We start from the raw sequence: 24,261 nt of genomic DNA, 5'->3' as shown, positions 1-24,261 counted from the left end.
CTATGTCCACACAGTGACTGCTGCCATTGCAACAAGTGCCAAAGTTGTGTTCATTGTAGGAAGTTAGTATTTCCTGTTGGCATTCTGGATCTCAAGTTAAAGAATAGAAAAGACCTAGTTGTCCACACACATAAAATGGAAGCTATATTTCTCATTCATCCATCTAAAGTAAAAGTTTTTGAACTTTTGGGGACCATAGACCCCTTTTGAGATTCTATTGAAGTCCATGGACCTCTTCTCAGAAAGTTTTCCAATGTACAAAATAAAAGACAAAAAATTACAAAGGAAATTAATTACATTGAAATAAAGTTATCATAATATATATTTTAAAAATACAAATTTATGAATTTCCATATTATTTGATTAACTAGATGGAGGATAATTTCGCTGATCCTCATGACCTCTAAAATGCTTTCTATAAAAGGTAAGTTATGCGTGTATGATAAAGCAACTTTAGATATCTCCATGGTTTAGGATACCATGAATGTAAAAGGCTAAAAAAAAAATTCATGAATTGATGCCTATCCTGAGCTCTTGGAACACCACCTTCCCCACCATCATCAACAATGGGGCTACACAAGCAGACCCAAGGACTACACCCACAGTCTTGCAAAAAACCCAACTTACACACTGGTCACCTCTTACACTTTCCAGTGCCATAAAAGCCATGTTCCATACTGCAAATGTTTGTTGGTGCTTTGGTGGCCAACACTGTGACAGTGTTCTGTGCTGAGAAAGATTTCTGTAGGAGAGCAGAGGAACAGAGGAAAAAGATGCAGGGCACATCTGTAGGTTTGAAATAGAGCTCAACCACACACACATACCCCACCCCTCATCCCAGAGCCTTGAATACTCAAACTCTAAGCAACAGAATTAACCCAAGCTGTAGTAACACTAGTGTGGCAGCACTCTGAAGTGGAGGGAAGGAAGGAGGGATGGAATTTGGAACTCAAAACTTTAAATAAAAAAATGTATATTATCAAAAAACAAAATAAACTGAACTTTAAAAAACAAAAAGAAAGAAAAAGTTATATAGTTAAACTACCCAGAATTTCTAAATCCAGAAAATGAAATAACAGCAGAAAGAATTCATAGTCTCTAAAAAAACAACCACCACAATACAAAGTTACAAATTACAAGACATATAGTAGTAAACTTTAACAAGTTAGTTCAGAAACAAGTTTTCCAAGCACACAGGAGACTTTCAAAAAAAGGAAAGGAGGTGAAATTCTAATAACACAAAACTATTCTGCACCCACCAGAAAATGCAGGAAGGAATGGAATGTGTTCCAAAAATCGATGCAGCACAGGATGCAGCCAAGGGTTATATACTCTGAAAATTTGAGCTTAACTATAAATGAAAAAGATGGTTGTTCAATGACATTTGGAAATGTATTACAAAATGGGAGAGTGAATAAAAGAGGAAGGGAAACAGGATCACATAGGAAAGTGTTATTCACCCAGGTCAAATAGAGAGTCAGCAATGAGGGAGAAGTCTCTGAGGTCTCTCAGGAAGAGGAGTTTGCAAGTGAGTGGATAAGGAGGAACTAGAAAGAATTGAGAAGGGAAGGAAAGGAGGGAGGTCTTCCTTTGATGGTGGGAGGACGCTCCAGTGACAAATGCTCTTAAGGAAGAAGCGACATTCTGTCAAAGAATATGGCAAAGAACTGATAATTTCAGAGATTCCCATCAATTGGGGAATGGCTGAACAAATTGTGGTATATGACTATTATGGAATAATACTGTGATATAATAAATGATGAGCTCGATGATTTTGGAAAAACATGGAAGAATTTGCACAAAATAATGAAGAGCAAAATGAGGAGAGTCAAAAGCACAATGTATACAGAAGCAGCAATATTGTTTTAAGAATGACTTTGCAAGGGAAGCTAGGTGGAACAGTGGATAATGCGCTGGCCCTGGATTCAGGAGAACTTGAGTTCAAATCTGGCCTCAGACACTTAACACTTAATAGCTGTGTGAACCTGGGTAAGACACTTACCTTTCATTGCCCTGAAAAAAAGAATGGCTTAGCTCTTCCATGGTGGCTCTGAGGTCAAAATTTAGTTCAATCCTTTTGTGACATATGACCAGAGCAAGAACCACAAGAGGCATTTCAATGCCCTTTCCCACATACAGAGGAAAATTATATCTCCTCTTTTGAAGGAGCTGAGACAGAGGTACAATGTCTGCTCCATGCCCATTCGAAAAGATGAAGAAGTCCAGGTAGTTCAAGGACACTACAAAGGACAGCAGATTGTCAAGGTAGTCCAGGTTTACAAGAAGAATTATATGATCTACACTGAGCGTGTACAGTGGGAGAAGACTAATAGCACAACTGTCCATGTAGGCATTCATCCCAGCAAGGTGGTTATCACAAGGCTAAAACTGGACAAAGACCAGAAAAAGATCCTTGAATGGAAAGCCAAATCTCACCAAGTAGGAAAGGAAAAAGGCAAATATAAGGAAGAAATGATTGAGAAAATGTAAGAGTAAAAATTACATGGCTGTAATTAAATTGCTAGAATGAGAAAAAAGATTGCCTGAGTGAGCAATCTACTTTGAATATTATATACACAGAGATTAACTATAAAAGACATGCTACCTGCATTCAGAGAAATAATATATATACACATAATATACATATACACATATATGTATGTGTATGCATTTCTATGTATACAAATACATAGGTATGCAAACACACACCCCAGTTTGGGTCTAAGGCTGCGAAAGGGAGGAAAGGAAAACAAAGAAATTGACCTGATAATTTTGTTGTGTATTTGAAAGGAATAGCAAGTTGTGCATAGTAAATTTGCGGTTTGATGTGCAGTCTTCTTTTTTCTTATACTATGTTATAGACATGCTTGTTTTATTCCATAAATTAAAAAGAAAGAAGAAGGAGACCTTTTGCTGGGTGTTTTCTGGTGCTTCAAAAGATCACTTTTTTCACAGAAGGGAACTGAGGCAACTAGTAACCCGGGAGTGGGAGAACATGGACCTAGAGAGATTTTGAGACAAATGGGGGGGGGAAGGCAAGGGCTTGGGAGATGATATAGATTAGTGGCCAGGGACATAATCAATGACACGTGAGAAGGGATACTATTGGGGGACCATGTCTTCTCCATCATGTGCAGAAATTTGCATCATTCTGGGAGTGAGGAACAAGGGAAAAGGAGAATCTGAGCATCAAACTCTGTAAGGCAGCGGCAGAAACTGCCTATGGAGGTGATAACAGAAAGACTGTTAACATCTCTGAGGAAGGTTCCTCACTGTGTGCAAAGTCAGGTCAGGAGCAGGGGAAAAGTCTATTCTGGTAACCAATATTTCTCTGCCCTTCCTCTTGAAAAGCCTTGTACCCAGAGAAATATTATGCTTCATAGATTTGTGCCTAGAAAAACCTGTGTGATTTAGCCCCTTCTTGTGGAAGATCTTATCTGGTAGGAATAGTAAACAAATCTCCTAATAAATCTATTACAATTAAATATCATAGAATTCCTGACCAGAATCTCCCTCCATAGCATCTCAAACAAATTGTTATCTAGTCTCTGAAAACTTTGAAGAATTGGAAAATCCATTTCCTATTAAGGCAGTCTATTCCACATTTGGCCATCTCTGACTCATGGGAAATATTTCCTTATATCAAGTCAAAACCTGCCCTTCTGCAACTTCCACCCATAATTGTGCTCTTTGCATAGAAATGGAATGAGTGAAGCTAATCTCACTGATATTTCCAGAAAACAACTCTTCAGATAATGGGGGGGGGTGCTATTATTTCTTCATATCCTTTCTCTATGCAAAATGTTCCAAATTCTTAAAATCACTCCTCATGGTTTCAAGTACCCTCCTTTATATCAACTACAGATCATCAATTTATTTCATAAAATATGGTAGCAGAATGGCATACAGTATTCCAAGTGTGACCTGACAAAGACAAGACAAAGTATAATAAAACTTCACTTTTTATAGATGCTATGTTTTTATTCATGCACCCTAAGGTCATGTTAGGTTTTTTGTTTTTTGTTTTGTTTTGTTTTCCTGTCATGTCACAGTTTTGATTCACAGTGACCAATTGTCTCATTTCTATTGTCTTTCCCCCCTATTTATGCAGTTGATTTTTTGAACCTATGTAGGTCTGCATTTTTGTCCCTATGAAGCTTGATTGAGTTAGACACATATTTCTAGTTTTTCAAGATAGTTTTTGGATCAAAATCTGTCTCTAAATGAAACTCCCCAGTATAATTTCATCTACAAATTTCATTTGAATAGTCTAACTCTTCCTTCATTCCATACATTGAAAAAAAAATTTGAAGAGAACTTCTAAACACCAATCTACACTCCCTACCACATGATTTCTCATTGCCATTACTCTTTTTTTTTTTGCGGGGCAATGAGAGTTAAGTGACTTGCCCAGGGTCACACAGCTATTAAGTGTCAAGTGTCTGAGGCCGGATTTGAACTCAGGTACCCCTGAATCCAGGGCCAGTGCTTTATCCACTGCACCACCTAGCTGCCCCCTGTTTGCCATTACTCTTAATCCTCTCAATTCTAATTTTAAATCTACCTTCACAAAGCCATTCCACTGTGCCCTCTAGAATTCCTGTTTCACAAGCAACACACTTCTTTTCATCTTAAATCTTTCCTCTCCCACTCCTTATATCAACTAGCTTTTAGTGGAACCTGGCTTCCCTCTGACACAAGTGCCTTGGCCACTCTTTCCAATACCAGCTGTACCTTCACTCATTGTCCTTGGTTTACTTGCTGAGGCAGGGTAGTTAAAATACTCCTTGATCCCCATTCCCACTTCTAATTTCTCCACCTTACTCATTCACTCCAGAGCATATTGTCCTGTGAATTTCACCCTATTCTCATATTAAAAAAAACAATCAAAATTCTGGTAATTGTTGTTTATAGACATCCAGGTCACCCCCCTTATTTCCTGAATTAATTTGATCCCTAGCTCACAGTTTTCATTTTTTTCTCGTCCCCAACTCCTGCCCTCACACTAAAGTCCTTAAACATACATATTGATTCTCACTCAAATACCCAAACCACTCAGTTGTTCAACCTCCTTAATTCCTATATGCAAATCCTCCACACACAAAGATGGTCATAACCTTGATCTTGCCACCACCCACAAATGTACCACCTGTCTTATTGTCAAGAATTCTAAAATCCCCTTACCCAAGAAGTGACTCAAATTTAAAAGATTAAGAGGTATAGATATATGTGTGTGTGTGTGTCCATATATGTATATTATGTGTGTATGTATAAAACCCCAAAGAGATCAAAGAAATAAGGAAATAACCCACAGGTAGAAAAAAAACTTTAAATAGCTCTTTTTGTAGTACCAAAAATATCAATCAAACCAAAAAATATGTAAAATTAAGGGTTCCCACCTGTAAATGAACAGCTAAACCAATTATGATATTATTCCATCATAAGAAATGGTGGAAGATTCTTCCTTCAGAGGGAACTATGAAGAACTATATGAACTGATATAAAATGAAGTAGGTAGAATTAGGAGAACAATTTAGATAATGATAAAAAAATTAAAGATAAACTTTTTGAAAGACTTGAGAAGACTGATAAGTGCAATGACAGACCATAATTACATTGAACCAAAGATGAAGCATGTTTCCCTTCTCCTTCCAGAGAAGGGAGAGACTTAAAATGTAAAATGATACATACATTTTGGGGCATGGCCAATGTAAGAATTTGTTTACCATCAATATTTCTTATTAGTATTTTATTTTTCTTTTTTTCTGTTTAGTTTGATGGAGGTTAGTAAGAAATAAAGTAAATAGGTGCTTTCACTAGAAAAAAATAAAATTAGATTTTCAAAACGAATTAAAAGGGATACTTCAACATTTCTTGCATGGAATAGACAGCTCCTATTCCTTTCCCATTAACTATAGAGAGGATAGAGGGTATATTCAAGTATATATATATATATATATAATTGGTACTATTTTGTCTACTGATCTTATTAATTGAGAATATCTTAGCATATCATTCACAAGGGATTGTTTTATTAATGGAAGACTCTTTGCCTTTCAGATCTCATGTTACCTAGAAAAATCTTGAACTTTCTGGAAGTGACTAACTGTATATAGAGCATAAAAGTAAAAGAAAAAATAGAAAATATATGAAGATCTTAAGTCTGGATGATAAGAAGAATGTTGCCATTGATGGAAGTAGGAAAGTTGAATAGGAACTTTGTATGGTATGGTAAAAATGATTAGTTCAAGCCATGTCTAACTTGAGTTAACAATGAGATATGCAAATGGAGATTCCTGTAGACAATCAGGGATATATACATGTGTGGGGGGGATTTTTTCAGGAATAAAATATATATTTTTTTTCTTAATTTAGGATGATTCTCTGGTGGCAGATATATAATTGGGCCAACAGTTTAAAATGTCCTAGCATGGTATGACCCACCAGAGTTTGCACTAGTATAGAATGGTCATTGATAACTTGAGATCAGCTAACATCAACATGAGACATCCATGTCAAACTGTAGTAACATTCCTTAATGTGGCACCTAAACAGCTCTATTTTGTTCTTAGTTATCTTAGGATTTGGAACTTGAAGAAAACATTATGAAACAGATGGTTCTAATGAGTCACTAAATGCTTTGAGTTTCCCAGTTTTTCTATCTATTTCATGATCTAGCACATGCATTATCAAAGAGTTAGGGTTCTATTGTCCATGACTGAAATAGATTAAAGTCCATTATCTCTCATGTGTATCGAACCTGTGACTTGGGGCTCATCGAAAAGTAAAGTAATTAGCCACTGATATTTAAGCTCAATATGGCAGAAACATTGAAAACTTTTGTGAGTGATTCTGATTTCCTCATTAGGATAAGTCCCTGCTCACACCAGTATAAAGGAGATCATTCCCCAAAATCACTTGTTTCTCTTGTTGTTGCAATATAAGTCAGAAAGATAGGAAGCACATCACAGTAAACAAATACATGAGTTCACCAAATAGCAAATGATAAACCATCCATTGCTACAAATGATCTCGCCTTTCATAGGAGCAATTTCCATTTGGCTCTCCCTTCTCACATATGGTGTTCTGAAGCAGTTAAACAATATTAGTCACCTGGACTGAATTAGTTTTAGATTACTTATTAAAGGAAAAATGTTACCCAGATCATGCTTTGTTTTGACGGATAAAGAAACTATACCCGTGTGTGGGTCACTGTAATCTTGTGATTGCTAAAACGTCCCAGAGCCCTCTGGGGAATGTTGCCAATTGACATAGCATCCCAGGGTGCCAGATTCTACATTTGGATCTTGACAATTTTGCCAAAAAATGTGTTAAAATGCATGTAGCCAGACAACTCCCCCTTTGGCTACACATCTGAGGACTCTCAGAAGCATAAATTTTTCCATTCAAGTACTGGAATAATTTACCCTCATGAAATAAATGTAATAAAATAAAAATAAGATCAAGACCTATCTTAGAAATTTTTAAGGAAAGTAGCACTTAATTGTGATGGTACTTAGAATTTGAATATAGTGGTAAAACCACTTTCCTTTAAAAAATGTTTTATTGCTGCCTTATGTCTTTACATCACAGTCATTTCTGGAGAAAAATACCCTTTTTCCCCCTTACCCTGAAACTTAACATTCCCTTATGGAAAAGAAAATGATGAATATAAATATCTGGCTTTATCTGACAGGGTAGACAGTTTTCTACTCCACTGGGCCTTACCTCTCTGGTGTGAGGTGGAATGTCTGCTTTATTAGTTGATCTACAAGAACATTATTGATTTTTTATTTAATTCAAATTCATTTTCTTTTAGTGATATTTTCATTTCTGCTACTATAATCACTGTACATGTCTTTCTTTTGATTCTACTTATTTCATTCTATACCAGTTATAAAAATCATTTCACATTTCTCTGAATTCATTTTCTCCATTTCTTTTTTGTTTTTTTTTTGTTCTCCATTTCTTAAGGCACAATAATATCACATTACACAAATATTCATACATTCTATATATGGTTTTCTTTTAGCCACTTTCCAATTTTCTTTCCATGCTATCAAAAGAATACTATTAATACTTAGTATATATTTGGCTTTTCTTTCATTTTTTTTTTACATCTTTGGGGTATATGCCCAGCAGCAAAATCTCTGGGTTAAAGAGTATGGATAGTTCATTTTTTGTCAAATAACTCCAAATTAATATCCAGGAATCCTGCATCAATTCAAAGTGCAGTAATGCAGCTGACTACCTTCCCTGAGGCCCTCCAACTGCTCCCATCTTTTGTCATCTTTGACAACTTTTAGGACATCAAGTGTTTTAATTTGCATTTTTCAATTATTTCAATTGGGTATATATTATCAAATATTTATGGTTTTCAATTCTTTTGAGAAATTTTTTTGTGCTTCTTTAATCACTTATCTGTTGAGAAATGGACTTTTTGTTATATATTTATGTCAATTACTTATATACCTTGTACATATGATTTTCACTGGTATATTTTTCTAAAATATTTTTTCTGTAGTTTCTCTTACTATTTCATTGATTTTATCTGTGCAAAGCCTTTTTTCTATGTAATCAAAATTATCTACTTTATCTTTCAACAAATCTATTCTTTTTTATTTAAGATTTCTCTGCCTAATCATACTTCTAAAAGTATGATCCTCTTGCAGTTTGGAGTGATGTGCTTTTTTATTTATGTCATGTTATCAATTTTGAGTATATTATGGTATGAGATGTTGGTCAAGTCAAATCTCCCAAACTGTATTCCAGTTTTCCCAGCAATTTTTGTCAAAAAGGGAGTCCCAAAAATTGTGTTCTTGGGTTTATTGAACACTTGTATACTACTTTCTGTTGCTCATTTCTTGCTTATCTAGTCAATCCCCCTGATATATATATGCATATGTATACATATATCCACATATATCCACATTTATTTTAAATAACAATTATTATTTCTAGTTCTTTGTAATTTATTTTAAAGTTCAATAATGCTATGCCTCTCCTTTCATACTTTTTCCTCACTGTTTCCTTTTTATTCACTATTACTATATATAATCTGTACTCTCTGACCACCAAGTTGGATAAGAGATGTGGTCATAAGAAGTGTCTAAAAGGTCATTATATATTTGGGCCTGCTCTGCCCCTTTTACTGTCCAACTCTTCTTGATTTCATCTTCCTCTGAAGCTGCCTTTCTTCAGTCCCTAGGTTGACTTAGTCAAAAAGAAGGTAAGGTTGAGTACCCTGGGACACTGCTAATATAAGACTCAGTGAAGCATTTCCAGAGGTCTCACCTCATTCTCTCATCCTGCTTGCTATCTTTTTTCTTTGTAGAGTATTAAATGATTGTAATCAACAACTCATTTCTGAGATACTCTCTCTTCTGTAATCTTTTCACCTAGGTATCAAGCTTCAATATAATTATTATAACTACCCTTCATTCCCCAAACACCCAGAAATAAATTAACTATAAAGATAAAGCCTAAAACTGAAGCATTCCAATAATGGCCTGAGGAATAGAGTGAGTATGTCAGAGAGAGAGGTGGAGTTTTCCTAGGAGCAATGGTCTTTATGAACTGGTCTCCTAGAGCTGGTCTTCACTTTGTTCCTGAAAGAATTACCTTATGAAGGGTTCTTTTAATTTTCTTATTCTTGCCACTAATAGCCTTGCTCAAATTGGAGGATATCCTTTAGTTTTTGGTGGCAGAGGTGCCTCCCACCTTACCTCTCAATCTAAAACCTTGCTGGGACTTCTAAAACCAATTTTTTATAATCATAACATGCTCTGGAAGTAGTACTTTAGATGCTGTATAAAAGAAAACAAAATTCCTTTTTTAAAGTAGATGGGGGGGTAGCTAGGTAGCACAGTGGATAAAGCACAGGCCCTGGATTCAGGAGGACCTGAGTTCAAATGCAGCCATCAGACACTTGACACTTACTAGCTGTGTGACCCTGGGCAAGTCACTTAACCCTCTGCCCTGCCAAAAATAAAAAATGAAAATGAAAAAAAAAAAGTAGATTGGGGAAGACATAAGAGTAGACATATTAGTCTACAAGGTGTCAACTATGAAGAAGCAAACATTTGCGGTCCTATAAAAATGAAATTTAGCATTTTAGACAATTATTGAGGCCTATAGTAATTATTGATCATGAACCATCAGGCAAAAATACAGTAATAAATATCTTTAGACACATCATAGAAGCTCCCCCCCTTTTTTCTTTATAAAATCCCTGGCAGTAGTTGCTGAGGTCATTTACAGAATTCCAGTCATCAGAGGTGATCACCGAACACTTCTCTAAATCATCCCGAGCAAGCGGTTATCTCATCTACACTAGAAGACTTCAGACGACAGGGGATATTTTTGCACCCTGATCCAGTAATTTAATTTTTGACAGCTTTAATTGGCTTCTCTTGTTGAAATTCTGACTGAGCGAGCTACTTCAGTCTACCTCCCATCATAATTGTTTTCCAAAGCGGGCTATCTAGCATCTCAGCTACTACCTTTACTCAAACTCTCATCATTATTCTGCTTTATTTTTCTATTATTATGAAAGTAGAATTTTTTAAGTTTTAGTGATTTTTTTACAGCACAGGAACTTATTAAAACTGCTGACTACCTGAAGGAAAAGCATCCCTCCTTAAGAAGGAGGGAAAAGTTAAATAAAGCTAACTGTGGACATACACAACATCCTATGTAATATTCTGAGCATTGGTCTCTCCTTCCTTACCAAGAGGAGTTTCATCATCTGTCCTTAGGTACCAAAATTGACTATTGCATAAAATCTGAAATAAAATGACTTTTTTCATTTTAAAAATGTTAAGATTGTCATAGTTGTATATATTGTTTTTCTTGCTCTGTTTATTTCACTTCCCATTAATTTTCAGGTGTTGTCCCACATTTCTCTGAAATCCTCATTTTTTCTGATGGTCAAATAATATTCTATTACACCCATATGTCAAAAATGTGTTCAGAGCTTCCCCAAGGAACAGATACAACTTTTTTTTCCATCTTTGAGTTAACAAAAAGAATGCTGTTATGAAAATTTTACACACATGGTAAAAAGTTTGATATATATATATTTTTCTGTATTTGATCTCTTTAAGGCATGTGCTGAGAAATAAAATCACTTAATCAAATGTCTGAACAATTTAATAAATTTTCTTGCATAATTCCAGATTGTGTTCTGAAAAAGAGAGACCAATTCATACTTCCAACAATAGAGTACTAGTTAGCTAGCCTTTCCACAACATCATTGTTGTTGTTCAGTCATTTGACTGTTTGTAAGACCATTTGGTGTTTTCTTGGCCAAGATACTGGAGTGGTTTGCTATTTCCTTCACCAGCTCATTTAATGAGGAAATGAAGGAAAACATAGTTGTTACTTGCCCAGTGTCACACAGATAATAAGTGTGTGAGGTCAGATTGAAACTCAGGAAGATGAGTCTTCTTGACTCCAGACCAGGCAATCTCTCTACTGTCACCTAGCTGTCCATAACAACATCAGTATAGGCTATTTCTATTTATTAATTTTCCTAAATTGCTAGGTATGTGGTAAAATTATAGAGTGGTTTTTATTTATGTTCTCTTATATTTAGTAATTTGGAACATTTTTTTCATTTAGAATTTTATTTTCCAAATTACATATAAAAATAAATTTTGACATCAATTTTTTGAAATTTGTGTTCCAACTTCTCTTAGTCCTTCCCTCCCTCCCCACCCCACCCCCAGAACACAAGCAATTAAATATAGGTTATACATGAGTAGTCAGGCAAAACATCTCAACATTAGCCAGGTTATGAAAGAAAACAGACACAAACAAAACTTCAGATTAAAGAGCTATCAAAAAAAATTATGCTTCAATCTGTTTTCAGATACCATCAGTTCTTTCTCTGTAAATGAATTGCAATTTTTGTAAGTCCTTCAAAGTTATATTGTATCATTGCATTACTGAAAATAACCAAGTCCTTCTCAGCAGATCATGTTACACTATTGCTGTTATTTTTTATATAGTACATTTCACTCTGCTTCAGTTCATGTAGGTCTTTCCAGGTTTTTCTGATAGCATCCTATTCATCATATTTTTTTTGTTTCCTATGAAATAACTATCAAAAAAGAATTATGTTTCAGTCTGTATTCAAATACCATCAGTTCTCTCTCTCTAGATGGATTGCATTTTTCATAAGACCTTCGGGGTTGTCTTGGATCATTGCGTTGCTGAAAATAACCATCATTCACAAAAGATCATCTCACAGTAATACTGTTCTTTTGTATACAGTAGATTTCATTTTGCATCAGCTCATGCGGGTCCCTCCAGGTCTTTCTGATAGTATCCTTCTCTTCAAGGAAATCTCTCTTTAAAGTACTATATAATTGTAGATTACTATAAAAAGATGATAAGCAGAATCTGGAATATTTTAACAAGGTTATTGATAGGTGAAATTCTCATTTTTAAAAATGTTTGGTTGCTCACCTACTTAGGAATGGCTTTGTTCCTGTGTATTTGCATCAATTCCACATGGATCTTGTATATTGGATACATATAAGGGATTTTTTTAAATGCAGAGATGATTCCCATTTAGGTTCTCTTCTTATCCTAGTGGCATTTATTTTGTTCATGTAAAAACCTTTTTTTTTTTCATTGAAAGGGAATTGTCTATTTTGTCTTTTAAAAATCTTCTATCCCCTATTTGGTTATGGATTTTCCCCTAACCACAACTGAGAAAAAAATTCTTCCTTTTATTCTTCTCACTTTTTAAAATATGGCTATTTAATTGGCATTTCTGTAGAGCTTATTGTGATATGTAGTATAAGAAAAGCTATTTTTCAGAGGCAGGCAGTGGCACAGTAGATAGAATGCTAAGGTCAGAAAGACCTAAAACCAAACAGCCTCAGAAACTTACTAGTTGTGTAACACTGGGCAAGTCACAACCTCCGTTTGCCTCAGTTACCTAAAATATAAAATGGGAATAATAATAGCACATCCATAACAAGGTTTTTGTGAGGATCAAATGAAATAATATGTGTAAAAGCACTTATCACATTGTCTGGCCCAGAGTAGGTACTATAAAAATGCTTCAAAAAAAATGACAATATATTTTCTTTCAAACTTGTTTCTGATTTTTCCAGTAGTTTTGTCAACTGAAGTCATTTGCCCAGTTTTTGACCTTGTCGAACATTAGGGCACTCTTTTCAATTGTTATTGAATCTTTTGCACAATCATCTTTTTTTCTTTTGCAATTAGTTTTGATGATTACTGTTTTGTAATATATTTTGAGAACAAGAGATGCTATAACTTCTTCATTTGAACTTTTTAAAAAATCCCATCTCATTCTCTACTTCATATATATATATATATGACTGCTTGGTTTGAAATCCACAGAATAATTTTTCCCCTGGCATATCCCCAGCCACTTTTAAGCTTCCTTTTATATGTTGTCTTCTTACATTAGATTGTAAGCTCCTTGAGGGCAGGTATTGTCTTTCTTTTCCTTATTTGTATGTCCAGTGCTTAGAATAGTCACTGAAATATAGTAGACCCTTAATACATATTTATTAAATTGAATTGAATTTTAAATGACCACAAACTATCCCTTGGATAACCTCTTCCAGATTTATCTCAAACATGTTCCTAAAGTTCACAAGCCTGCCTATCACTCCCTACTTCGGGTATCCTAAAGTTTCTGCTCTTCCCCTTTTTAAACATAAGGATGCTTTTCTGCCTCCAGTGATGAATCACCTCTTGAATTTGCCAGGAATCTTTAAAGATCCCTGATCACACAAACAAAATCAGTGCAGTTAAAAATAGAATGGAGACAGTTAATTTAGGTGAAAAACATCTTTACACCAAACTTTTCTCATATCTGAAATAAGGACTTATTCAAACTTAAAAGAACAGGAGGCATTAAATAAGAGATAAATGGTCTATAAATGAAAATGGGTGGGTTTTAAAGGAAAAAAATACCAGCTATCATCAAACTTTTAAAAAACATTCCAAATCAATAATAATTAGAGAAATGCAAATTAAAACAACTCTGTGGTTTGATTTATCAGACTGGCAAAGATGGAAAAAAAGAGAATGACAATTGTTTGAAGGACCTAGGGAACAGAGGTTGGTGGATCTGTTGATGGACCTGAGAATTGGTCCAGTCATTCAAGAAAATTACTTGAAACTGTGTACTAAGCCTATTTACCAAAGACAGAAAAGAAGAAAAAATACCTATAAGTACAAAAATATTTTTATTAGTCCTTTTATATAGGCAAATAATCAGGAACTAAGGGTTTATAAATCTATTGCTGATTGGATAAACAAACTATGGTTTATGAATATAATGGAATATCATTAAAATGTAAGAAATTATGAAATGCATGGACTCAGAGAAATCTAGATTAACTTTTATGAAATAATGCAGAATAAAATGAGTAAAACCAGAAAAAATCTAAAAGAAAAACAATGTTGAAAGACATTAATAGTTTGAATTAATATATTAACCAACCATACCAAAAGATTGATGATGAAGCATTCTATCCTCTTGAGAGAGATGATTTACTCAAGATGCAAAACAATATATTTTTAGATATACAAAATGTGAGAATTTATTTTACTTAACTATGCATAATTGTTAGAAAGACTTGTTTTATCTTTTCTTTTGGGGGGGTGGAAGGGAAGTAGAGGAGGTGTTGTAGGGTAAAGGAAAAAAGGAAAGGGCAGTCAAGAAGAAAGGGAAAGAAATATTAAAAGAAGGCTCTTAAGACAACTTTTTAAATAATGCATAGACTAGAAGATAAGAAAGGCCAGGAAGAATAACAGAGAAGTAGGCCAGCTTTGTAAACCACAGATTAACTCTATTATATATTTGAAAATTAAAACTGGCTATATAGAATAGAGATCTACAGCTTTATATACAATCCTCTTTTTCTATTCTATTAAGTATATGAAAGTGCTCATTTTATTTTGCGTTTGTTGAGAACAAAAATAGATTTTAAAATATAAATTTCCCCAATAACACCTGTAAGTTAGTGCAGTATCCTAGAATGCAATTTGTCCAAGCCAAGTGAAAAAATCATTCGATCAGTCAATTAGCATTTATCAAGTGCCTCTTATGTTACAGACACTCTACTAAGCTATGGAGATATAAAGAAAGGCAAAAAATAAACCCTAGTTTCAAGGAACTTATAATGCAAACAATGCACAAAACCTTTGTGCAAACAAGATCATTACAGAATAAATTGGGATATTTAAAGGATAAATTAGTCTCAAAGGGAAGACACTGATATGTTAAGGAGGACTGGGGAAGGCTCCTTGCAGAAATTGGGACTTGAATTGAGACTTCAAGAAAATCAAGAAATTTAGGAGGGAGAGGTGAGGACAGTAAGCATTCTAGGCATGAACGACAGCCAGCAAAAACAGAGTTGGGAGATGGAGTGCCATATTCAATGAACAGCATGGAGGCCAATGTCATTGCATCACAGAATACAAGGAGGAAAGTAATGTATACTAAGATATAAAAAGTAGGAAGGGACCTGGTTTGAAGAGTTTCAAAAACAAATGGAAGATTTTATAGTTGGTACTAAGGTAATAGGATAGGGAGCTATTAGTGTTTAAGTAATAGTAAGTGCTCTTTTATCATGCTCTCACTCAGCTTTGTAACAATTGGAATGATGACACCTCCTGGAGACTTACTGTAGGAAAGTTCCAACATGATGAGAGGGTATCTGAGGGCAGGACCATGCGTCTTCTCTTTGGCATCAGGAAGTGACATTTGCTTGTGGGAGGAAGAAGGGGGAGCCTGGCACTCTGATTCTCTCTCTTTTGTGTGGACTCTGGCAGAGAGTGGAGCTAGGAATGCTCTCTCCCTTTAATAGATAGATGAATCTAGGCCTTTCCATCTCTCTTTACCAAATTCTTATTCTCCTTAATAAATGCTTAAAAGTCTAACTCTTGCTAAAGCTTATAATTTATTGGTAACCGCTCATTAGATATTTTAGACAGTATAGCTAGAATTTTAGCCCTTACAGCTTTCAGCTTAATTTTCTGTTTTCCATTTTGTTCTCCCTTCTTCTGAAGATCATTATTCACAGTGGAGAAAATAGAAGCCAAGTAATTGATTGATTGCTCTTCTTCTCAGTCACTTGTTATCACAGTCTTAACTATACCAAGCATTGGGTCTATCACTTCTTTGCTCTTATAAGGATAATAGTTCTTTAAAGGACAGATTCTCAAAAAGAAAAGAACTCCAACAAGACCTAGGTCAATCTATACTAGAAAAATAATCCACTTGATATCACCTCTGAGAAATGATCAAGGTTCTTCTTGGCTATCTCTAGTGATGATTTCTATCTCTACTTTCAGAGGTAACCTATTTTACTTCTGGACAACTGGTATTTACCTTTCCACAACTTCCACCTATTTGCTCCTAGTTCTGTCCTCTGTGGCCAAACATAATAATTCTAATCTCTTTTCACATGATATCGCCTTTATACCATAGGAAGAAAACTAGCATGTTCATGCTCTCCCTTACTCTCAAATCTTCTCTTCTACAGAGTAAACATATGCAATTCCTTCAGGGCCCTGAATAAATGATTGTTTCCTTCTTTCCTACAACTGATGCTTTTATTATATCCTTAATAAATTATTCTCCTTTTTGTTTTGGTTTTTGTTTGTTTGTTTGTTTGTTTTGTTTTTGGCGGGGCAATGAGGGTTAAGTGACTTGCCCATGGTCACACAGCTAGTAAGTGTCAAGTGTCTGAGGCCAGATTTGAACTCAGGTCTTCCTGAATCCAGGGCTGGTGCATTATCCACTGCACCACCTAGCTGCCACACTTAATAAATTATTGATTGATTGACTAATATATACATGTTTTTCTATCTCCTCACTGTCTTGGTTGACTTTCCAGAATGCACTTAATCATTGGTCCTTCCTAAAATGTGGTGCTCAATTCTCAATTATACAGTTCATATTTAACTGTCCTAGGCAAAAAACACTAGCCTTATCACCTCCTTTCTTTAAAATACAATACTTCTTTTCATTTAGCCTACGTTGCAATTAGACTTTTTTGGTTGCATAAGACATCATTGACTCAAATAGATCTTATAGTCTACTATATACCCCAAATGTGTTTTTTCACATTAATTGCTATTTACCCAAATATGCTAACCCCTATATATAGAAAGCTGATTTATTCACCCCAAATGTAGAATTTGGATTTGCTTTAATTACATTACTCCTATAAAATTTAATGTTAGAGATAATCCATCATATTTTGGATGAAAGGCTGAATTTAGAGCCAGGAAAATGATCAATGCCCTCAGTCAATTCTTTGTAACTTACAGGCTTATAGGGAAAATAATTGCTAATACATATAGAGTTCTTTAAAATTTGCAATGTGCTTTGTAAATATTACCATTTTATCCTCACAAACATCTTGGGAAGTGGTTCTATTATTATCCCTATTTTGTAGATGAAGAAACTTGGGCAGAAAGGAGTTAAATGATTTTTCCAGGGTTATTAATAAAAGCTAGTATTTATATAGTGCCAACTACGTTTGGAGCCCTGTGCAGAGCATTTTATAAATATTATTTCATTTAACCTTCTCAACAACTTGGGAAAGTAGGTACTCTTACTATCCTTATTTTACAGATGAGAAAATTGAAGCAAACAGATTAAGTGACTTGCCCAAAGTCATACAGCTAGTAAGTTTCTGAGACTGGATTTGAAATCTTGACTCAAGTCCCAGTGTTCTCTTCAAATCTTTTATCCTAAATACCTTTAGAAAAATAATTTTATTAGATAACATCCCATTGTTTTATTCAGCTAAAATCTTTTTGTATCCTGATTCCATCGTCTAATGGGTTAGGTATCCTTCCCAGCTTTGTGTCATTTGCAAAACTGATAATTATATCATCCCAGCACTTATTACAATATTTGGCACAAAGTAAGTCCTTAATAAATGTTTATTAATTGATTGATATAAGCTTTTTTATCCAAGACATTTATTAAGATGATAAATAGTTCAGGGTCAAGAATAGGTACTTATTGTAGAGCTAAAAACTATTAAAAATGAAAATCATCTGGAAAAGCAAAAAGTCAAGAATATCGAGGGAATCAGTGAAAAAAGTATGAAGGAAGGTGACCTAGCAATACTGGATCTTGAACTGTATTACAAAGCTGTTAAATCAAAACAATCTTTCACTGGCTAAGGAACAGAGTAATGGATCAGAGGAATAGATTAGGTATTGTAAAGAATTAATTGTTATTTGAGGTTTTTAATGCCTCGGCACCCACTGGCCTGGGGCTCTGCAAACCGCACAGTGCTCCACCCACTGGTTGTAGCCATTGCCATGGAGCTGGCACCTCACATCATCACCACTCACCGATGCCTACATGGGCCTGGAAAGATTATAATGATTAGAAGCCTAGTGAGGGGAGTCATGTGACTGTCAGAGTGGACAGATAATTGGTTGGGGGCTGTGTGGGTTTTCTGGGAATGAGGACAATTCGGCATTCTAGCTGGAAACTGGAAGGTGACAGGAGCTCTGCTGTATATTCTCAGCTGATTCCTCGGCGGTGGTATTTTCCAGGTTGTATAATTTCCCTTTCCCCATTTTATTTCCTTTCCCTTGATCCTACTGATCCTGTTTGTGTGTGTGTGTTTTTTTAAGTTCGTTCTTGTTAAAATAAATCCTGTTCTGTTTTGAGAGAGGCTGCTGGTCTCCTTCCTTGCCCCAATATTGCAGTGAGCTGCTTAGCTAACACTCCCCAATTAAAAAATTGGTCCCCACAGTTTTTAATATACAGCAGTTAACAACCATAGAAATCTAATGTTTGATAAAGCCAATGATCCAAGCTTTTGAGATAAGAACTCACTATTTGACAAACATTACTGCGAAAACAGGAAAGGAGTTTGCCAGAAACTATGTATAGACCGACATTTCATACCATATACCAAGATAAATTTAAAATAGGTTCATGATTTACATAAAGGGTCATATCATAAACAAAGTAGGTGATCATGGAAAATTTTACCTGTTAAGTCTATGGATAAAGAAATATTTTTTTAACAAAAAATGATAGAGAGAATTATAGGATTTAAAAAGGATAATTTTGATGATATAAAATTCAAAGGGTTTTGCTCAAAAAATGCAGCCAATATGATAAAGAAAGCAGAAAACACATTTCACACCAAGTTTCCTGAAAAAGACTTTATTTCTCAAATTCATAGAGAACTAAGTCAAATTTAAAAGAATATAAAGCATTCCTCAATTGATAAATGGTCAAAGTCTGTGAATGGGCAGCTTTCAGAAGAAGAAATTAGAGATATCTATAATCATAAAATGGTCTAAATTACTATTGATTAGAGAAATGAAAATTAACAGACAACTCTGAGGTATCACCTCAGAATATCAGACTGGCTAATATGAGAGAAGAAGAAAATGAGAAATATTGGGAGAGATGTGGAAAAATTGAGATGCTAATGCACTTTTGTTGGAGTTATGAACTCATCCAACCATTCTGGAGAGCATTTGGAACTACTATCAAAATAGCCCTAAAACGAATTCCACTGCTATGTCTATATACTAAAGTCAGAGAAAAAGGAAAAGGATCTATATTAACAAAAATATTTAGCAGCTCTTTTTGAGGTGAGAAATAAATGAAAATTGATAGGACACTTATCAACTGGGGAAAGGTTTAAAAAGTTGTGGTATTATTGTGATGGAAAACATGAAATGATGAGCAGGGTGGTTTCAGAAAAAGCTGGGAAGGCAAATGAACTGATGCAAACTAAAGTGAGAAGAACCAGCAGATCACTGTATTGTATGATGATCAACTGTGAATAACTTAGCTATTCTGATGAATACAATCATGCAGGATCCAGAGAAAGAAATGATGGAGTCTGGATACAGGTCAAAGAATAATTCATTTTACTTTAGTTTTCCTTGTTTAGGGTTTCTTTTTGGGATGGGCTGTGCTATCTTTTTCAATATAACTAATATAGAAATATGTTTTGCATGATTTCAAACATATAATATGTATCTAACCACTTGCCTTCTCAAGGAGTGTGGAGGAGAAGAATGGTGGGAGAGAATCTGAAACCAAAATTTTAATAGAATGTTTGAAAATTGTACATGTTGATATTAACATTTTTGTGTGTAAAGTCCTTCTAACTGTACTATTTTCTCAGATTCATCTCTCTATCTTGAGTAGAAATATAGCATCAGAATCTTTCAAATACTAGGTTTATAGAATTTTCTCATTCTTCTATCTAGTAAAAGTAGGAATTATATTTAGTCTGTCACAACCTGCTCTCAATGGAACCAGACTGGCTTTCAGTGATCACTATTGTTTTTGCCGTTCAATCATTTTTAGTTGTGACTGACTCTTTATGACCCCATTTGTGGTTTTTGTCACAGAGATATTGGAATGGTTTGTCATTTCCTTCTCCAGCTCATTTTACTGATGAGGAAACTAAGGCAAACAGGGCTAAATGACTTGCACAGGATCACATAGCTACTGTGTCTGAGGCCAGATTTGGTTTTTGTTTGTTTGTTTATTCATTCATTCATTCATCATTTATTTGTTTGTTTATTTTTTATTAAAATTATTGTTTATTGTTTATTAAAAATTTTAGGTGAACAGGCCCCAGCGAGATTTGAACTCACGACCCTTGGTTTACAAGACTGGTGCTCTAACCCCTGAGCTATGGAGCCAGACACCTGAGATCAGATTTGAACTCAGGAAGATGAGGTTTCCTAACTCCAGGCCTCACATTATATCCACTGTGCCACCTAGGTGCCCTTAATCACTATGTTGCTTACTTCTTAAAAGCTCCAAAAAGCGTTCTTTAATTATCCATTTCAGAATTTTTCCTGCCATACAATTTAAACATATTTTCCTAAAGTATGTATCAGACTAGGCTTAGAGGTTCTTCTATTTATCCCTGGCTTTAGTTTTGCATAAGGTTAGCACTTCATTTATTTCATGCAACTAGTCCCATCTTATTTATTGGTCCAAGTCAGAACCAGAATAATGATCCACATCTTTACATCTTCTAGGTTCTAAAAGTTGAAATTAGCAGCAATCTTAGTCAAAATTTGATCAATTGTATTGAGCTGTTACTAATATCACATTCTAGGAGTTGGACTAACCACAATCCCAGAGAACTAAGATGAATTATGCTACCTACCTCCTGAAAGAGAAGTCATAGATTTAAGATGTAGAATGAGTCATCATTTTCATATGTCCAGTGTAAGAATATCTGTTATGAGGATTACTACTTTTTTTTGAGGATTATTACTTTTAAATTGGATGGTGTAAGGGCCTAAAATTCTAGCTGTGATGTCTAAAATCTAATGAGTGGTCGCCTTAAATTAGAAACTTTAGCAGGAGTTTAGTTTTTTAAGTATTTATTAAAGTGCAATAGAAATTAGTGAAGAAAGAGAGATTGAGAACAGATTCCTTATAGCATGTGAAATCCTAATTTAGATCTATTCAGTATAGCCAGAGAGAAAAAACCTTTCCTTTCCTAGCAGCCTACGTGAAGTCCTCCACCATGCCAAAGTCAGAAATGAAAAGACCTCACTCCTAAGCAGCTTCTTGCAGAAGCCTTCTGTGAAAACAGCAACAGGACCATCCACACATACAGCTCCAAGCTAATTGGCTGGTAACACTGATTGACAGGACCCATGGGTGGCAGACATCACTTGCGGATGCCAAAGTCACATGGTTTCTTTTCAGGCCACAGCTCACAATGTCCTTCCCAGCAAGAGGTGTCATTCTAATTCTCACAATGGCAAAGGGGACTTCTGGGAGCAGAGCCAAGATGGCAGAGGAAAGAAACACAAAGAGCTCCAGACACAATTACCCCCCAAACAACAATAAAACAACCCCTAAAGCATCAAAACCCACAAAAAACAGGCTGAGATTATTTCCCAGCCAAAGACAGATTAGAGTGGGCCGTGCTGGACTGAAAGAAGAGTTCAGACCCCAAATCACACTGACAGAGACCCCAGACACACTGCACCAGAGGAAATTACCGTAGAGCTTCTGAAACAGCTTCAGCACCAGAGTCGTCTGGAACTAGGCTTACAGCTGGATGAGAGGGCTGAATGGCTGACCAGGGAGCAGGGGTGGGACGGGGGGAATATAGGGTGTCTGTAGGACCTGAGGAGGAATTCAGCTATCCCACCCCAGCAGGAGGCCCAAGTCAGGGAAGGGCACAGGCTTGTTGGAGCTAAGAACCACCACAGTACACAAAGTTCTACTTGCTAGTTAATTAGCAAGTTGGCTTGAGGGCCCTGAATACAATTCAGGTGGCACCTCCCTGTCCATGACAGTGCTTTCCTAGAGTCTACAAGGCCAGAGCAGGTGTCACAAGGGGCCAATGTGCTTGAGGTTTCCTGGCCAATTCACCAAATGTTACAGCATCGTAGACACAGAAAATACTCAGCCAGGTACTAGAGGTGGGGAGATTTTATTACATGCACAGGCCCACGGGGGTCAGACCTCCAAAAATGGGCCCCAATTCTTTTAACCCACTAGGTTATATATAAAAATAGTGAGCATGGTATAGTGGTATAGTCATAATTACAGAAAAGAAAGATACATACAAGTTTATCAAACAAGGACAAGGGCAGAGAATAGCTTACAAAGGACAAAGGAGAAGCAGGACTACAGCTGGAACATGGCAAGGCCAGAGACTTTCTGCTCCAGACAAGGTCAAAGCCTCGCTACTATGTTTGATTTTCCATTTCATTGGGTAGGGAATAGGATGGAGGGAAATAGTTATGATGATTGACTATAATGGCAAAATGTATGGTACCTACTTTGCTGGGCTATTGTGAAGAAAATTCTTTGTCAAGTTTAAGGTACTATATAAAAGTTATGATGAACAAGATGCTATCAGAAAAACCTGGGAAGACCTACATGAACTGAAGAAGAGTGAAATGTACTGTATACAAAAGAACAGAAATAGTGTCAGATGATCTGCTTGGAAGGATGTGGTTATTTTCAGTAATACAATAATCCAATATAACTCAGAAGGACTTATGAAAATTGCAATCCATCTACAGAGAAAGAACTGATGGTAGCTGAAAACAGATTGAAGCATATTTTTTGACTGTTCCTTAATCTGAAGTTGTGTTTTTATCTGTTTTTTCTCACAACCTAGCTAATGTGGATATGTTTTCCATGATTACTCATGTATAACTTATATTTAATTGCTTGAGTTCTTGGTGGTAGGGGAGGAAAGTGAGGGAGGAAGAGAAGTTGGAACACAGATTTTTTAAAAATTGATGTCAAAATTTGTTTTTACATGTAATTTGCCAAATAAAATTATAAAGAGAGGGAAAAAATCATTACTGAGTCAAAAATAAAAGTAAATTGGGTGGCAAAGTAAAAAGAGGAAAAAAAAAATGTTTGTTAATTGAAAGGCATTATCCTGAAGACCCACATTTCAATCATATTTTGTTCCTTTCCAAGTTTTGTCATTTGGGTCAAGCATTCATCATTTATTTTGTTCCCAAGTGGCATGGTAATCTGTAGTACAATCTCTACATTATATTGTTCCTTTCACTCCTTTATTTGATCCTCCCATAAATGATCCCTATCTTACTTTGCCCCTCAGGAGAATGAACTTCTAAACCTGAATACAATTTCAATATGTATTATTACTCTAGCACTAGAGATAAACAGTACTTAGAGTTGAAATTAAAATAATATAGTGTTCACAGCCTAAAGAACTACTAAATAACATTTGTTAGGAGAATGAATCTTGCAGCTATATAGAAAGGTCATGGTGACTGAATATGGTGGTCATTCCTCATATTAGAACTTACATAAACTTTTTCAGGATGACAGAACTAGAAAGGAATTTAAAACTCATGTAGGGATAGGATCATAGACTTAAAAGAGGCTTTTTAGCAGATATGAAGTCCAAATCCCTAATTTTACAAAGGAGGAAACTGAGAGTAGCAAGTGGCAGAGCCAAAATTCAAGTCTATTACCTCAAATACCAATCTATCTCTTCTCATTGCTTCTCTGATATTTCCAGACCCAGAGCATTGTATTTTTCTTTTTCTAAAAATGTAGTACCTTCTTAAGGTCAATATAGAGAAGAAGAAAGCTTTGGGTAAAATGTAGAAAATAAAAATATCTTTTGTATTTCAATTATTAAGACTCATATTCAAATTGATAATTACTCTGCTCCCAAACTCAAAATTCTGAGTTCTGAAAGAGAGCTCACAGAATATATAACTTGAAGGACC

General features: G+C 35.3%; 1 protein-coding gene across 1 annotated transcript; it reads left to right on the top strand.

Moving 5' to 3' along the window:
- The first annotated feature begins 683 nt into the window (after window positions 1–683).
- LOC122747222 (60S ribosomal protein L26-like 1) lies at window positions 684–2,490 on the top strand. The gene is made up of 2 exons (XM_043993381.1): window positions 684–788; window positions 2,068–2,490. Exons 1-2 carry the CDS (start codon window positions 684–686, stop codon window positions 2,488–2,490), a joined length of 528 nt encoding a protein of 175 aa, XP_043849316.1.
- Window positions 2,491–24,261: the final 21,771 nt, after the last annotated feature.

The sequence above is a fragment of the Dromiciops gliroides genome, chromosome 3, assembly GCF_019393635.1.
Source record: "Dromiciops gliroides isolate mDroGli1 chromosome 3, mDroGli1.pri, whole genome shotgun sequence".
NCBI lineage: Eukaryota > Metazoa > Chordata > Mammalia > Microbiotheria > Microbiotheriidae > Dromiciops > Dromiciops gliroides.
Note: the sequence above shows the minus strand (reverse complement) of the source record. Positions and strands in the feature narration are given on the sequence as shown.

Bases quoted from the DNA above. Each gene is read 5' to 3' on its own strand.
- LOC122747222 (XM_043993381.1), top strand. From the start codon at position 684: ATGTTTGTTGGTGCTTTGGTGGCCAACACTGTGACAGTGTTCTGTGCT. The intron at 789-2,067 runs GTAGGTTTGAAA...GTCAAAATTTAG, and splicing joins AAAAGATGCAGGGCACATCT to TTCAATCCTTTTGTGACATA.